Source organism: Daphnia carinata, chromosome 4 (genome assembly GCF_022539665.2).
Source record: "Daphnia carinata strain CSIRO-1 chromosome 4, CSIRO_AGI_Dcar_HiC_V3, whole genome shotgun sequence".
NCBI lineage: Eukaryota > Metazoa > Arthropoda > Branchiopoda > Diplostraca > Daphniidae > Daphnia > Daphnia carinata.
Genome location: NC_081334.1, coordinates 784,943 through 801,270, shown reverse-complemented (window position 1 = coordinate 801,270; position 16,328 = coordinate 784,943). Strand labels below are relative to the sequence as shown.

The window sequence follows — 16,328 nt, the reverse complement described above, 5'->3', positions numbered from 1 at the left end:
GTATTATTGTACTATTAAATTCTTTGAAACCAGCAATAGAAACCGATCTGGAATTAAGAAATTCTTCTAGTTTCAACAATGAAATTACGCTAAGCCATTTACGATTTGATTTCATAGGATTATGTACCAAAATGTACATCTAGCAGATCGCAGCTCTAGTAACTGGGAGGAGCTAAGCTGATGAGGAGTTCCTCTTGTTAACCGAGTTCAAAACAACCATTCCCAAGTGTCTCCCCTTTTTTTTCCCTCCCATTTGGGATGGCGAGTTTGGCTTCAACCACGTCCGGGGGTGTAGTGTGCTATATAACCACTGCTGCGCATTGATGTATCATAACAGAACTGCACCGAGTTTGACTGTGTACAGTGGCGCTTGCAGCATTACTGAGAAGCCAAAGAGTGTCGTGCCCACGAGCTTTGACGACCAATGTATTAACACTGGGATATTGCGAACCTTTTTTTTTTTTAGTGTGTGTCTGTATTTTTTTATCGTCAAGTGCACACCTATAAACATTGTTTTGTGTAGTGAAGAAGAGGTTCGGTTTCACGAGACTCTTTAGCAAGTGATGGTGCGAATGTTTGGAAACGTGGCCGTCAACTTTTCCTTACCACAACACCACATGAGTTTGGATTATAATCTTGAATTAGAGCCATGTTATTGACAATTACTCGTAATTTCTTTCGCTGCAGTTCGGTCTTTTGATATTTGACATCACTTGAAATCTTCCCACTGAAGTAGACATGTCCGTCAATCGTATCAAAGTTTTGCTTTACTTTTCGCTTGTTTTGACGATCGGTCATCTCACAACGAGCGAAACGTGTACGGATTTTTGCAACGTTGAGAATCACTGTATTCTAAGATGCTCGCCAGAGGTATTGGTTTAGTAATTATTATTTTTTCTTTGCACATTTAATTGAGTGTTCATTGTTTATTCGTGTCCCTTTATGCTTTGCCTGTTGCTAAAAGCTAAACGATGACTTTTTACATTTCATTGTTTAACTTTCGGTGTTTTCTTTTTCTTTCCACCTTTCACTTGTCCACTTCGTTTCCGGTTCGTCAGATAGTAAACACACAGGTAAATTTTCAACTGTCTCTTCCCTCCTCATTCTGTCCCTCCCTACCTCGTTGCTTCCTTTCTAACCCTGCGTCGTGTCTTCCTGCCTCCCACAGCCAAAACTGAAAGGCTCGATTCAGGTATACATATTTCAACAAAAAAAAAAAGATGAACCATGTTCACCATCGACAAAAAGATGACGACCGGACGCTAAAATTTTTGTGCTTTGTTCTTCCCCTCCTCGCATTCTTCTCTCTCCCCCCCCCCCCCCCCTTGTCATTTGAATTGTACGCTCGTAAAGCGATGTCGGAACCATCTCAACATCAATCGGGTTGCTATCAATTTGGCGACGTTCTAGAGTTACTTTCACGTATTCTCGTTATGCGAATGTGAGTGCGCAGTAATGTTTTGTCACTTAAATCGTAGCTATCAAAAACTAAGGGGGGGATTTCAAATAGGAGATAGAGCGGAAGTGCACATTCAAAGCGCAACAAGTTCATCCGCTAGGAGCTCTTGATTCATTTATTTTTCTCGCGTTCTGCAATTATGGAAGATGAATCGCTCCAGAAAACGGCAACGTATCCAGGCCATGTTAATTTTCACAGTTTTGTAACTATAACTCGAAGTAACGGCCGCATTTCTTTTGCTACTCTTATTTCTATATGTCCAAGTTTTGTTTTATTTGGGAAGAAAATCAACAATGCGCTAGCCCTCGAGGTGAAAGAAAGTGGCATCTGCAAGTGTGAGACAACTAACAGACTCTTTTGTCCAGTCCAGTCCCCTTTTAAATGTTTCTTCGGCAGAGAAAAAAACGTTGGTGTTCTTTTGTTTATTTGAAAAGATACAAACTCTAAACTGTCCCTGCATTACAGCCGATCGCAGCCTACCCACTCAGGAAAAAAACATACGACAGTGCACATCTCCAGAAAACTTGTTCCATAAGCGCTAAAAGCCGAGAGTCGGTTATACCATGATGGTCTGTTCTAGCTCAATCTTCTCTCCCCTTGCTCTGTGTCCTGTGTAGCTTCTGTCCCTGCAACAGTATTCTTGATTCTTCTTCACACAGCAGAATAGGACAAGAGGTCAGAAACCGGCACACTCTCCGAATCTTTCAACGCATGAGGCAGGCACTGTACAAATGGCTACAAGTTGTTCTTTCCTTTTTCTTTCGCTTAAACAAGGCTCCCCCCTTTCTAAACTACTCCGACCTCGCTCATGAAAACATTTTACAGTATAGTTAAGTGACACATAAAAAAAATTACGACGGCCACCGAACAAAACAAAAGACGATCGAGTGGCAAGAATAATAGAAACTTGTGTCATTGCAACAATTCATGCAATCTTTTTTTTGCGAATCAACGTGTTAAAAATGTGTGAATTCAGAAGATAGTCATCGGAATTCGATGTTATCTCATCGCCTTACAAAACTGAGCTATCAAATTCGCCGTCGGGTGTACAGAGTACATCAAATCTATGTCCATTGTTTGAGTTAGATTTATGAGAAGGTGCGTGAAACATTTGTTAGAAAGTGGGGGTCGTTAATCGGTGCCAGACGTGCGTCAAGTTCATAGCACTTCATTGATGTTGTGTTATAAAAATCAGTACGTCGAAAACAGTAGATTAGATGATTCAGTTTCGTGTACACAGCAATCGACTTGTTGTGTGTTGTTGATCGGAGAGAACTGGTCATCTAACAGTCATTTGAGATTGCCGGCGTCTGCTTTCAAGGCTGCTATTCATCATCAATTCCTAGCCGCCCCGATATGCAAACGGCTCGCCAGCATGAAGTGCGCAATGGCTGACACACTCGTCGCTGTAACTAAATCCGATCATGACCTTTTTTTTTTGAACTTTTTCTTCCTCTTCTTCTTCTTTAATTTTCAATTCACTACCCCGAGACATTTCTTCGTTAAAGTGCTAATCAACACCATCATGCCGCCTCCATTTGGGGCGGTGCTATTTTTTCTGTTTGTCTGAGCTTTGAAAACAGCGCACAAACAACAAGATCAAATCCTGCGTTCCACTAAACATTGTTGAAAATTGATTCGGTTTTCGCACGAACTTTAGCACAACGCAGATCGGTTATCAGTTTTTAAGCGATTTTGCTGTTAATGAGTTAGCCGGTGTAAGTGCTTAAGTGACAACGACAAGCGATCAATTAACAGTTAACTATTATCTCCTACCGGGCAATTAAGTTTCAAATATTGTTAATTTTGTTTTTTCTTAAACTACGAGTAAAGATTCTTTTTATGTGACATGGAATATATGAGAGGCTGGACTTGTTTCGCTCATATATCCGAGGATGTCATCAATAAAAAAATCATTTTTTTATGTTGATTCAAGAAGAGGAAACTTCAGAAGCTGCCCACTCGGTTTGAAGGGCAAGTTGAGGCTCCATCAAGCCTGATTATTCGTCCTACTTTTGACGTTCTTGCACTAATGGAGAGGTTTTTGCCATTACGAATAGCATTAGTTACTCAATAGCGGACACGGCTACATCTTGTTCTAAAAAAGACGAAGCCCAATGAAAAATGCAATAACATGTGCTATAGATCCGCTCTTATGTTTGCATTACCTATTTTTAAAATATATTTTTTAAAATGCATTTTAAATTTAATAAAAAAACACGTCACATATGTATTTTTAGAATGGCACGAATAATGCGCCTAGTGACTTGTGGTGCGATGGAGCGTGTCGGAGAGATCAGGTAAGTGACCTAAAATAATATTCCTCAATGACTAAATCTTTTTTTCTTATATTATAAATGTATTTTTGTTTCTGCTGCAGTGCATTTCGGGTTGCCGCCGTTGGGCTAAAGCGTTGAATACTAGCTGCTACGCTGCTTGTGTAAGTTAAAAATGATTTACTTGTCGTACAATAGTCTTCTTATTTTTGGCAAGGAAAGGAGTCAATAGTCATAACAGATCTATAAAGGGTTTCCACTGAAAATCATCATTTTAAGCTTCCCTTTTTTTTCTCCTTGGCCTGCTTTCATATGTATTTGAACTTATACCAAAGAATTCATAAGGATTCGTTTGGCCTTACGAGGAAGAAATGGGCTTCTTGCGTTGTACGAGACTTGTAACTATCTGTAATGATTCTGAGAAGCCATAAAAACACCAAGGGGGAAGAGGAGTACATCAGATATGGAAACAAGATATCATAAGAAATAGTTGCGTGTTGTGTGCTAATAAGATTTCCAATAAGACAACTCGTTCCTTACTACCATTCTATCCGCAAAACAGAATTCCACGGATGGGCACACGCGCGGACAAGCCACCTATTGTCTTCGAGGATGTAACTTGGCTATTTCCTCCTATGTCGACGACATTAAAGGTATAATCAATTAAACTAACCTGCATTTCAATTAACTAAATTTTTAGTTGAGATGAAAATGAGTTGTCGCCATCTTGAAACTTTTTAAAAATATCGTTAATGGCGTTCTCATTTTTAAAAATCCTTTTCCATGAATCGCATTCCATGTTTTGCTCCAGTTCAGCTTGAATCATTGGGGACTAACAGAATAACAATTTTCGTGGCAGCCCGAATGGGTAGGATCGCGGCGCCGATTCCGATTCCCGGTTCGATTAGCAACACTTCAGTGACGCTAGAATGGAAGTGGAATTCGACAGCTCTGGGATGGCTCCACCTCAACCCGGCGATAAACGTCTCGCTCAAATGGTGCTACTCTCAGCCAGAAATGTGCAGCACATGGGAGGCTGTCCCAAATGCTACATCAGGACGTTCTGGCCAATCACTAATGACGGTGAATGAACTTCGACCTTATACAAGCTATCGGGTAAGTAAAACCAGATTGTTACTACGCAGTCCCGCATTTGTCAGCTGAATGCTGACTCTGGTCGTCCTTTGCCCAATGCCATACTTTTACAGTATGCCACCGCTCATGTGTTACTAACTTCTTACGTACCATGGCTTCATGGCTTATTCGAATCTTTCAATGCTTCGCTCTTCAAATTCTACTCATTACTGCGTTCCAGTTCCGTTTGGTGATTGTGTTGGCCTCCGATCGGGAGCCGCTGACATCCGAAGAATCCGCGCCCGTTCTTACCCTACCATCCGGTTTACCCAGTTCGCCACCCATCAACCTCGACGTCGTCGTTTTGGATGCCAATCGGATTTCCATTACCTGGGATCCACCATATTATCCCAATGGACCATTAATTTCCTACTCCTTAAATATTCAAGAAGCTTCCTCACGGACAGGCTACCAAGCTTCTCAGGTAAGGCGAAACTAAAAAGCCTCTGTTAATAGAAATTACGTTTTCTCGACATCGGGCAATTATTGAATTCTAGTAGACGATTGTGCCTTTTAACTTTAAACAAAGTTGGTCAATTTTCTTAAGCTCACGACCAGACACGCGCAATCGATGCACGAATATGTTTTCTCCGTGGTCCAAGTGAAGTCTTAGAGATATCGTTGGCCAGTTCAAGAGAGGGGGGGAAGGAGGAGGGTGAACCTTCAACTTGTTATAATGCGCATCTTAACGATCTCTGGTGGTTGCTGAAGAAGACCAGAGCAATGATAGGGCGGCATCGGGTTACACTCCCTCTGACCTGTGTGATCTTTGATCCCCACTGTTTGTGAATACGATTTTTGTCTTTATTTAAAAAATTTTTTTTTTTTGTAACCATTGCGCCGTAAATCACTCGTTTCCAAAACCAATCGGTTTCGAAACGCATAGCAACATGGGCGAGAATAGAAGAAAAAAAAACGGGAGGATGAACGAAAAAGGAGGAGGCAAAACGGGTCGCCGTATCGAGATCTCCTTGTTCCAACACGCTGAGATGTCGGTAAACAAAAACTGCGATGTAACCATCTAATGTTCGAGCGGACATGAACCGACGTAGTACCGAAAAGCATATCTCTATTTTCGCTTCATAGGCAATATTTTGTTACTGAACGAAGGCCTCTATCTTATGATAAGGAAAATGCGTTTTCTTGTTTTACAATTGTTGATTGTCATTTGGTACCGAGAAAGAAACAAAAAAGGATAAGGTTACAAGAACTTTGCTATGTGTGGCATCAGGGCTTTTAGGCTCTAGATAGCCACTGGTCACGATCGCGCATTCCATTCGAGAGGCTAAATTTATCGATTTACACGCTCAGGATGTTGGTGCAAATAATCATCGTTCCTACACTTTCATTCACCTGAAACCCAATACGACGTACATTGTATCCGTGGCTGCGTGTAATTCTGTTGGAGCAGTTGGACCTGCTGCAAGCCGACATGTTACCACCTACCCTTCGGAAAAACGTAAGTGCACCACTCATTGCCTATCCCAACAAGTTGTTTACCTCCTTTTTATGTGTCTGTGTGATTCATTCTAGTTGGAAATGATTTGAAGCCATACTTCCTGATCGTGGTTGACGATAAACTCATTTACCGTCATGAACCCGGTTTAATTGATTACACTAAATCACCTATTCATGAAAGCCAAAACACCGCTATCACAGGTACGTTCTTAACTGTTGGTGATGGTAGATCGTTTTTATTGGGATTTTTGTTGTTTGTTAGGATTGGCTGTTCACGCTCGCCAAGGTACTTTGTTTTTGGCCGATGATGATGGTTACGTATACGAGTTGAGCTTGAAGCCCAAATCGGATATAAGAAACCGATGGCGTGTCGGCAAAGAGATTGTACACGTCATAGGACTCAGTGTCGATTGGCTTTTCGATCGTTTGTATTTACTGATTGAAAACGATGAAGGCACCCGTTGGCAGATCTCTCGTTGCAAATTGGACGGTCGTGAATCTGCAGACGTCGTGACGGATCTCACCTACAGACCGTCTCATTTCGAAGTCGATCCGTTTAATGGGTACAGTACCAACGTTTTTCTGTTTAAGCTGATTTTAATGCTTCCAAACCTATCCCTTTGAAAAAAAAAAACTTTATTGATTTTAAACAAGGAAAATTGAGAACAAAATTTGGTTTGTAGTTTCCTCGTATGGACGGCTAATCATACCGATGCAATTGGTGGTTTGTATATTGTCGACTTGGCTGATTTGGCGGACCAACCTCTATCAGCGATGACAATCGAAACTGGACCGACCAGTAAAATCCGGCACATTCTTCATAACGTGGCTATATCAGCTTTTAAAGCCGATCCCATCAATTCTCGTATTTTTGTTATGGTTAATGACGTGTCCACCAATCGAACCATTTTGGCCGTTCCTTACAGTGGGTATGGCACTCGTTTCACTATACCTTTTCACAATCTAAATCATTAAACTATTGAATGGATTGTTTGTGCTAGATTGTGGCAAAAGGTGGTTCGCCATTCTATGCGCGATGTGGAAGAAGTCCATTACATGGCCTATCTTGACGACGTCTTTTATTGGACTAATCTCGGACATTCATTCTTCGAAGAAGCCGATCCGAACAGAGACATCCACGTCCACCGATTCGCTCCGAAAGCTGAAAGCAGGCACACGGCAATCGTCTTGTGCGACATCCGGAGCCAACCGACGCCCATTCCACTTACACCTGTTCGAAATCTTGAAGCAATTTTCGGATCCGATTCAGTCCACGTAAAATGGGACCCCCCGTCAACCGTAGCCCATCGAGGCAGAGGAGCGTGGCAAAATTGGTCTTACCACGTTCAAATTGGCGATATGCAAAGGGACATTTCAGTCGCCGAAAACGACATCAATACGACGGAAATGAAGTTGAAATTGTTACGTCCGAACACGACCTATTCTATTGTTGTTCAACCGGCATCGGATTACGATCGACGCTACGCCCCACTCCGGCCCATTCCGGTGGATTCTAGCCACGTCGCTACTGTCAGTGCATACTTTTTTGGCAAAACCCTTCCTAGTGGTGAAGAGACCCGACCAATCTACTGGGCCACCGACGACGGTGTCATTTACCAATCGAATTCAGTAGGAGATGATGTCCGATCGTTTATCAGCGTTAATTCTTCGCAGTTGAACTGGGGACGACACGCACTGAAAGATGTAGTCGTTACTAATATGGCGTGGATGCATAACTCTATGTACGTGGTGACCAACACGGATCGGATGTACCACGTCGATTTAACATCACGCAAGGTCACACTGATGGAAGGTTTAGAAGCTTCGAGTGTTGCAACCGATTGGCTCTCTCGCAAAGTTTACTGGTCGTCCGCCAACAGACAAACGGTACGAAATTAATGGCTTCTGTGTAACAGTTTTGTGTTATTATTTACGCTTTGAATTTTGATTATCCTGACTAGATTGGGCGTTGCGCAGCAGACGGGAGTGGACAGGAGTGGCTGCCGATCATCGGGCGTGCGACATCCATGGCCGTGCACTCGACTAAGGGCAAGCTTGTCTGGTGTACGGGGCATTCGGTGGAAGGTAGTTTCCTGAATGCCGACAATCGGCAGACGTATTGGTCTTCGGGGCTTCATTCAGGCAACCAAGGTAAGTCCTTGCTTTTTTATAGTAGTTAACGCGTGAAAGTTGATTAATCGCTGTGTTTGTGTCAACGAATAGCTCTAGGGATGGCCATAGACTATGATAACGATCATGTTTATTGGCTTGTGAAGAAACTCAACGGTGCATCGTTACTCTACAGAACTCACATTGATTCAGCAATAGACGTATCGTTAGTCAACGAAATTATACCAAATGCAAGAGGTATACATGCGCAATTGTTTTGTTGAAATGTGATTATGAAAGCACATTTTACTGTACGAGTGTTAACTAAAATTGATTGTCACAGGTCCGTTACAGTACATGTTCGGCCGCTTAATTTGGCTGCAGGATTCATCAAACAAAATTGTGATTAGTGATTTGAACGGCACCAATACGTATCAACTGAACAACCCCAAACAACAACGCGTCTCTTGGTTTCTTCCAACTCATTTTTCACACTCATGTACGCAAATGAGCAGATTGATGTTGTTCACACATAGAAACTAACAAATTTCCATCGATTTTTTTAGACAATTCTACCACAGCCGTTGTCATCCCTGACGCTGTGAATGCAGCGTCTATTCTCCTGAAGCCGGTGGTGAACCAGGGCCTGGTCATAAGTTGGTTACACGTCACAAATGTCAACTACGGTAATGTGGCCTACGACATTCGTGTTAGTTATCGGGAGGACAACTGTACAGCGGTACGTCTATCGTATCGATCCGACAGCAAGACATGTTCTAAAAATCTTTTGCACATAGGTCACGGCCGATGCTCATTACCCAGTGCCCACCAACTGGAAGATTTTGCCTTATTCCGACGTATCGGTTTCAATCAGAGCGTTCACCGTGTGGGGATCAGCAAACGTATCTAATGTCATTTTGAAATCCCCGCCTTCAACACCAGAAGTTCCTCTGAAGCCCAGAGCTTTTGTATCGTTCGTCCGCAACGATAGTAGCAGTTTGACGGTAAGCTCATTTTGAGAATTAACTTTATCTTGATACATTTGAATTTAATTAGTTGTTACCTGTACATTTCCCTTGCAGGAGGTAATCATTCATTTTCGATGGTCACCACCGGCCAAATCAAATGGGGAACTGGCTGGGTACAGGGTAACCTACTGTCACGAAACGAGTACATCTCAACATCGTAATTGCCAGAACGCAAATGTTTCTCCTAGTACCACTGAATATGTTGCACGCAATGTAGGGACTGCCGATAATTACGTCTTTACGGTTCGTATTAAACTATAGAGACTTATTTGCATTTGACTACAATCATATTTATTCGAAATATTACGTTAAAGGTTAAAGCCTTTACCGTGGTCGGTTATGGCCCAGAAACGCGAGCGTTAGAGGTATCGACCTCAATGGAGACTCCGATTCCGCACTTGGTGATCTTCACGTCAAACTTGTTATGGTTGGCGGATTTAGATAATCACGTTTCGTTAAATCAGTCTGTCGGTACGTGGATTTCTCAAGACCATAAGCTCATTAAACAATCATTAATGTGACTAATTCTTGTAGCTAAACGAGCCATCTCAGTGCCATCGCCACCCGTGGCGGTTGCGCTCATCAATCACGACCGTAAAGTCTACTGGATTGACACCCAAGGCGACTTTTATTCTCACGACTTGCGAAGTGACGACATCAAAAAGGTTTGATAACAAACCATTTCTTATTTATTTATTTATTGGTTATTAAACAGCTCAGATAATCACGTCCATTTCATCCCTTTTCAATCTTAGATACATCACCTGAACGGTACTGGTGAGAGCTTAACCATCGACTGGGTTAGCCGTCACGCGTATTGGTCGCAAAGAGAGATGGGTGTTTCGTCCGTCTACCAATTAGACTTGAACAAGAAAACGGACGGATACGCAACACCTCAGCTTGTGTTACGTGATCCTCGGATGGTCAGATTAGTCGAAGTCGACCCTTTTAGCAGGTTTGTGTTGAAAGAAATACCTTTAATGGCATTTAATTTAAGCTTCATTGTTTTTGTTGGTGCGAATTCACAGCCGACTTATCTGGGTGTCTGATAACCATAATGGAACTGGAACGTTAATGACAACCGACATCCGTGGTGGACAAAATCGACTTTTCTTTAACAATCCACAGTTTTGCGGCGTTCATAATCTTCGTAACAACATTTTAACACCTCCATTGGCTTTGCAAACGATTACGACTGTTGACTGGTCAGACACTCACAAGCCTCGTCTCATATGGACGGCCCATAATGACGATATCTGGTCTTCCGATTTGAAGGGTTGTTCTTCAACTCCTGAACTCAACTCTTCTGAAATTAAACGAACAGGTCTGAAGATAATTGAATTCTTTCTCTTTTGTTATTTCAACGTGCGGTATTTTTTTTTTTCAAAGGGCGCTGGCCAATCTCTTCCTTGGCTGCTGATCGTACACATTTTTATTGGTAATTTTACTAAAGAATCATAAGAAATGAAATTTAATTGTGCTAATGGTTCCAAACTTACGTTTAAAACAGGACTGACGTTAAGGAAAGACGAGTACATAAAATGCGCCGCTTATCATCTATCCTAGACCGAAGCAAATCCTTAACACAGTCGGGTTCAATCAGCGCTTTCGCTAGCCGTAGCGAAGTCTTGGTCGAATTAGCCAATGTTTACAAGGTGGTTACCTTCAGCACTAACTTCCAGCCACTTCCCGGTAAGTTATTAAATTCTCTTTTTGGCTCCATCACCAGTAGCCAAAATGAACGTTAAATCACAGCTGTTCATAACACATCTAATTCATACTTGCAGATGCTGAATGTCTTGCTCCTAGCAGTTCCCCGTATAATGTAAAATTCGTGAACAGCACCCATGACAGCCTCACATTGTCCATGCCGATGCCACGTAGACCTGCAAAGTGTAACGGGATGACTATGGCTCCTCCGACGTATCATCTCTACTACGGTGAAATCACGCCGAACCAAACGGAAGGATGTCGGCATAATCTAAGCCAATGCTTAACAGAGGTAATCAAAAGCTAAAAAAAAAAAAAAAGGTTGAATTATTTTAATTATCTCTTATCTTGGTATGACAGACGAGTAGCGACAGCGTTGTGGTCTTACGGAAACTTCTGCCCAACACTAAATACATTGTGCACGTTAGCATTACGAATCATTACATGCCAGTCGGGTACTCTTTGCCGAATGTGACGTTGGAGAATGCAGATATGTTCTCCACTCAAGTCGGAGGTATTTTTATTTCCTACTGTTACCCGACGTTGCTGGTTCCATGATTCCTTAATACGAGTCCGTCTTATTCATTTATGTTACTTGCAGCTCCTTCTAAACCGAGAGAAGTCGTTGCTATCGTAACCAGCCCGGCATCTGTCCGCGTGCAATGGCTTCAGCCGAGTTCTTTAAACGGAATCAACATCACATATTCAGTTCATTGGCTGTCGGAGAATAAATTTGGGCCACCCATCGAAGGACAATTAAAATTATCGGAAGACGTGGAGAACCAAACGGGGCATTTTCGCTATTTCATCGACATTACTTCGTTGACGGCAAACACTACATACGCCTTTATGGTATGACAGATTTCAATTATATTTTAATTGCGTGCAAACTGTGATCGTTTCTCCGATTTTAGGTTCGAGCTTATTCAACCAATGGCCAGTTTAATCAAAGCGATTTCGTAACGACCACAACGCTTGAAAATCCAAAAGCTCTTGTTATGAAAAACGTTTCTTCTACGTCAGCACTTTTGCAATGGAAATCACCGAACAATGCAAATATCACAAGGTATCATATTAACAAAGAGTTATTTTGAGGGTCTGTGTTTGTCTCGACGTGCATTATTCAAATTTGGTTGTCTCGTTGTCTTAGGCACGTCCTTCTGTATTCTGTATCGAAACAGGGGATCTGGAAGGAAATTGAAAATTGGTCTGATACAAAACCCGACCACACCTATAATTTCAGCGCCATAGACTTGTCCCCAAAGACAAGTTATTCCTTCCGTTTGAAGCTTGAATATTCACCTTTAATGACACACTTTTTGTGGTATGGCCTTCAAAATTAAAATGCAATTTTGCATATCATCTCCGGTAGCAAAACGATTGAATGTATCCGGTTTTGCCCATCCAGGCCGACTGACGACGACGGGGTACTTTTGACTACTAAAGGAAACGTTCCAGAGCAGCCTTTAAGCCCAAGGGCGCATAAAATTGTGGATAATCTTATTGAACTGTGGTGGGGACCAAGAGCATCCAATGGTTATCCTGTTCTACGATATGTCTTGGAAATGAGATGTGTCGAGGATCCAGTTTTCTCAGACAGGCATGACAATGAAACTGATTCAGGAATAACGAAGACGGCCATCTTTCCGGACTCGCAATGCTCCTGGAAACCCATCTATAACGGAACAGGTACCATTAGCCACTCGTTCGAATGCTAAAGAAAGCACAATAAAGAAGTCTAATTATGTTTATTTTCCCATTACGCAGAAAATTTCTACATAGTGCCTAACCTAAAACCAGGCCCAAGGTATCAATTCCGGGTACAGGCATTTAACGAGATGGGCGCAAGTGAAATGAGCGACGCGAGCCCCATTTTTCAAATGACATCCAACAACACCAACATTACAATGATCGTTTTGGTCTCAGCCTTGATAGCTTTTTGTTCCGTCATGACCATCTTCCTCTTTTACGGTACCGCAAATGCTTCTCTAAGTTTTATCGATTATTTAAACATTTTATTTGGGTATGGCAGTCTGTCGAAGAACCCAATTTCACGGCAAAAAAGCAGGTGGAAACATGTCTTCTCATCCCATCGGTGGCTCAGAGATGACTGACCTGGCTACATTACGTGAGTTGCCGCGGAGAGAAAGCTTTATTCAACAGAACAATGCTATTTATGGCGTTGGAGATGGTGACGTCGATCAAGAATTGGCTTTACTACCCCACATCCGTTTCGAAGATCTGCTCATCACCAAATTCCTCGGAAGGGGCGCTTTTGGCGAGGTTTTCGAAGGCACAACCTCTAATTTACCTGGTTCGAATCAGTACCACACCAAAGTGGCCGTTAAGGTACCACCATTTTTCACTCGTCTTATCTCCATTGAGAAATCAATAACATTTGGTTCCTTTAATTTTCAGACTCTTCGTAAGGGAGCCACTGATCAGGAGAAAGGAGAATTCCTGAAAGAAGCCATTTTGATGAGCCAGTTTAAACACAAACACATTCTGCGATTGCTGGGCGTGTGTTTAGATGCCGATCCCAGTTTCATTTTGCTCGAGCTCATGGAAGGTGGCGATCTTCTTTCATTCTTACGCAATAACCGACCGTCCCTGCGTGAACCACCAGCCAACAGTGCTACATGCTGTCAATTGGGATTGCTCGATTTGGTCTCTATGTGTGTCGATGTAGCTAAAGGATGTTGTTACCTGGAAGAACTGCACTTCGTTCACCGAGATCTAGCTGCAAGAAATTGTTTGGTCTCCAGTCGCGATCCCCGTTTTCGGGTGGTCAAAATTGGAGACTTTGGACTGGCTAGAGACATCTATCGTAACGATTACTATCGTAAAGAAGGTGAAGGGCTTCTGCCCGTTAGGTAATTTGTCCTTTTCCGCCCTAATCTATAATCTAAGATAAGCATAATGACATGTAAATGCATTTTTTAAATTTTCGACAATTTTTAATTAAATATTTGTGTTTACCAATAGATGGATGGCTCCAGAATCATTGGTAGATGGAGTATTTACAAGCCAAACTGATGTTTGGTCTTTTGGCGTGTTACTATGGGAGATCCTCACTCTTGGTCAGCAACCATATCCTGCTCGTACTAACCTTCAAGTGCTACATTTTGTCCGAACTGGCGGTCGCCTCGACCGGCCACCCAACTGTCCCGATTCTCTGTAATTCAAAACAATGCATTTAACAAATTATGTAGAATTTGCTAAAGTCATAAGTTTTGTTGTTTCAGGTTTGAATTGATGATGAGCTGCTGGTCGTATGAGCCTTCTGCCCGTCCGACATTCACCAAATGCCTTGCAGAATTATTAAATCTGCAAGATAAATTGCAGCATTCACCTTTCACTGCAGTGCATAATGGACATTACGTAGGAGCCCCACTTTACCGTAAGATTTGATTCTTTTATTTCAGATGCGTCCTGCAAATGTGAACAATTGAAGCGATGCCAAAGATTTTAACGCAGCGTCTCGATCAAACTTTAGGGATTGATTTGAACTTGATTAAAACTATCCAAGAAAGAAATTCCAATTGCTATTTCTTCCTTTGTTTAGGAGGATGTAACAATAAGAACCTCTTCCAAAATGAAAAATACTATACCATTTCGGGTAGGTTTTAAGCCCCTAGTTGGAACTAGAATTACCTAATCCAAATTCCGTTCATGGTGTTCTTTTAATGCGTGAACTCTACATTACGATGAGTTTTATCTGTAGCATCACTATCCCACCTTTCAAAGCCCAGGCTTATTTTCTGCCCTTGCATAATCCCTATTTGTTATAGATAGTCGACCACCGTAGTCATCGCATAAGTTACTGAGTACAAACATATCACGACTCACCTCGTTGTTTGCCATCCTTTCAGAAACGAATCCATGGGAAATCAGTCGGAATTCTGTTGAATCAGGAGACTCGTGCTCGTACCTCGACCAGCATTCACTGGAACAAGGACCGACGCTCTACACGAATGACATTGCGGCCGTATTGCACGGGCTAGTGAGCAGACCCAACATCAGACACTCGTCCAGTGGAAATCGAACGCACCGACCGGAACGGTGTTCGTCGGTACGAGATCCAAGAGGACGACAACACAATGCCAACCCTTCCATATCAATTATCCGATCCCATTCTACAGTCGAAGGCTCAACACAGTCGGTGGCTAGCGCACGCGGACGCTATTTGGAACTGCTTGGAGACACTGTTGTTTGCAGCCACGGTTGCAGCGATGGTTACGAAGTGCCTCGCAATATTCGTTATGGATCGAGTACGCAGACGTTTACAGATGAACTGTTACAACGTTCTAATAGCAGTAACAGTCAAGTGGATAATGACGATCTGAGCGATGCCACAGACGAGAGTTGTTTGGCCAATGAAAGCGTTTGTGCGAGCATTCCTTCACCTACCAATACCCTCATCTCAACTATAAGTGCTTCGACCATGCCTTCTGAAATCAATCATTTATAAGCCAATGTATTGTTGTTCTTTTAATGTACTCACCTGCACTGAAACGCCTTCTCAATTGCCCTTAATATGCATAGCTATAAGACCGGTGAAATTGCAATTTTTAATACGTTGATTTGTCTGTTATTGTTCATCAATTGATCTTCCGTACTACGAGGCCTTCTTTCCCCCAGTCTGCGTAGCTGTAATTATGTATATTTTGGCATTATTTTATTGTATTTTTTTTACGAAGAGCGAATTATTGTACGTATTGACCACTCAGCGTTTGAATCTATTTTTTTATAGCACAATCCTCTTAACGTGTGTGCCTCTGATTGGTTTTCCATTTCAAGATGATGCATCGTAAATGTTTGTACAGACACTGTTGATGAATATAATAAATCCACGTTCGTGGGTTACCTTCAGTCTTTCATAGAGATATTGCCTTTGCATATTTGAATTTAGGTGCGAAATTACCGCCACAGTGTACTAGTAGCAGTAAAAGAGAAAATGATGGAACATTAACATACCATAACAATTTAAAATTTGAATAACTCAAAAACAACAAATCCTATGAAAAAAAGACAGATATTCAAAATCCCCGTTCTATTTCATATCTAAATTATGACGAAAAGCAGCTATACCTTGGGGGGAAAAAATAGCGGAGAAGTCGGGCTTATTTTGTCGGGCTTAAATTTTCAGCCCTA

The 16,328-nt window shown here is 42.0% G+C and overlaps 1 protein-coding gene across 2 annotated transcripts; it reads left to right on the top strand.

Moving 5' to 3' along the window:
- The first annotated feature begins 446 nt into the window (after positions 1-446).
- Positions 447-16,046, top strand: LOC130695098 (proto-oncogene tyrosine-protein kinase ROS-like). 2 transcript variants are annotated; one of them, XM_059494847.1, is made up of 36 exons: positions 447-870; positions 3,700-3,759; positions 3,840-3,899; positions 4,298-4,388; positions 4,595-4,851; positions 5,051-5,293; positions 6,181-6,328; positions 6,403-6,528; positions 6,590-6,890; positions 7,011-7,256; positions 7,329-8,214; positions 8,289-8,478; positions 8,551-8,694; positions 8,780-8,935; positions 9,003-9,175; positions 9,234-9,440; positions 9,519-9,707; positions 9,779-9,935; positions 9,999-10,129; positions 10,220-10,419; positions 10,493-10,788; positions 10,854-10,902; positions 10,975-11,156; positions 11,252-11,466; positions 11,535-11,688; positions 11,776-12,026; positions 12,089-12,240; positions 12,325-12,498; positions 12,583-12,863; positions 12,942-13,145; positions 13,207-13,523; positions 13,593-14,047; positions 14,160-14,351; positions 14,420-14,574; positions 14,740-14,793; positions 15,047-16,046. In XM_059494847.1, the coding sequence occupies exons 1-36, from the start codon at positions 739-741 to the stop codon at positions 15,643-15,645; spliced, it is 7,827 nt and encodes a 2,608-aa protein (XP_059350830.1). In that variant the 5' UTR covers positions 447-738; the 3' UTR covers positions 15,646-16,046. The 2 variants fall into 2 exon arrangements, with proteins under 2 accessions (XP_059350830.1, XP_057374200.1); XM_057518217.2 differs by lacking the exon at positions 14,740-14,793 and having other exon boundaries at positions 452-870.
- The last annotated feature ends 282 nt before the right edge of the window (positions 16,047-16,328 follow it).

Bases quoted from the DNA above. Each gene is read 5' to 3' on its own strand.
- LOC130695098 (XM_059494847.1), top strand. From the start codon at position 739: ATGTCCGTCAATCGTATCAAAGTTTTGCTTTACTTTTCGCTTGTTTTG. The intron at 4,389-4,594 runs GTATAATCAATT...TTTTCGTGGCAG, and splicing joins CTATGTCGACGACATTAAAG to CCCGAATGGGTAGGATCGCG. The intron at 9,176-9,233 runs GTACGTCTATCG...TTTTGCACATAG, and splicing joins GGGAGGACAACTGTACAGCG to GTCACGGCCGATGCTCATTA.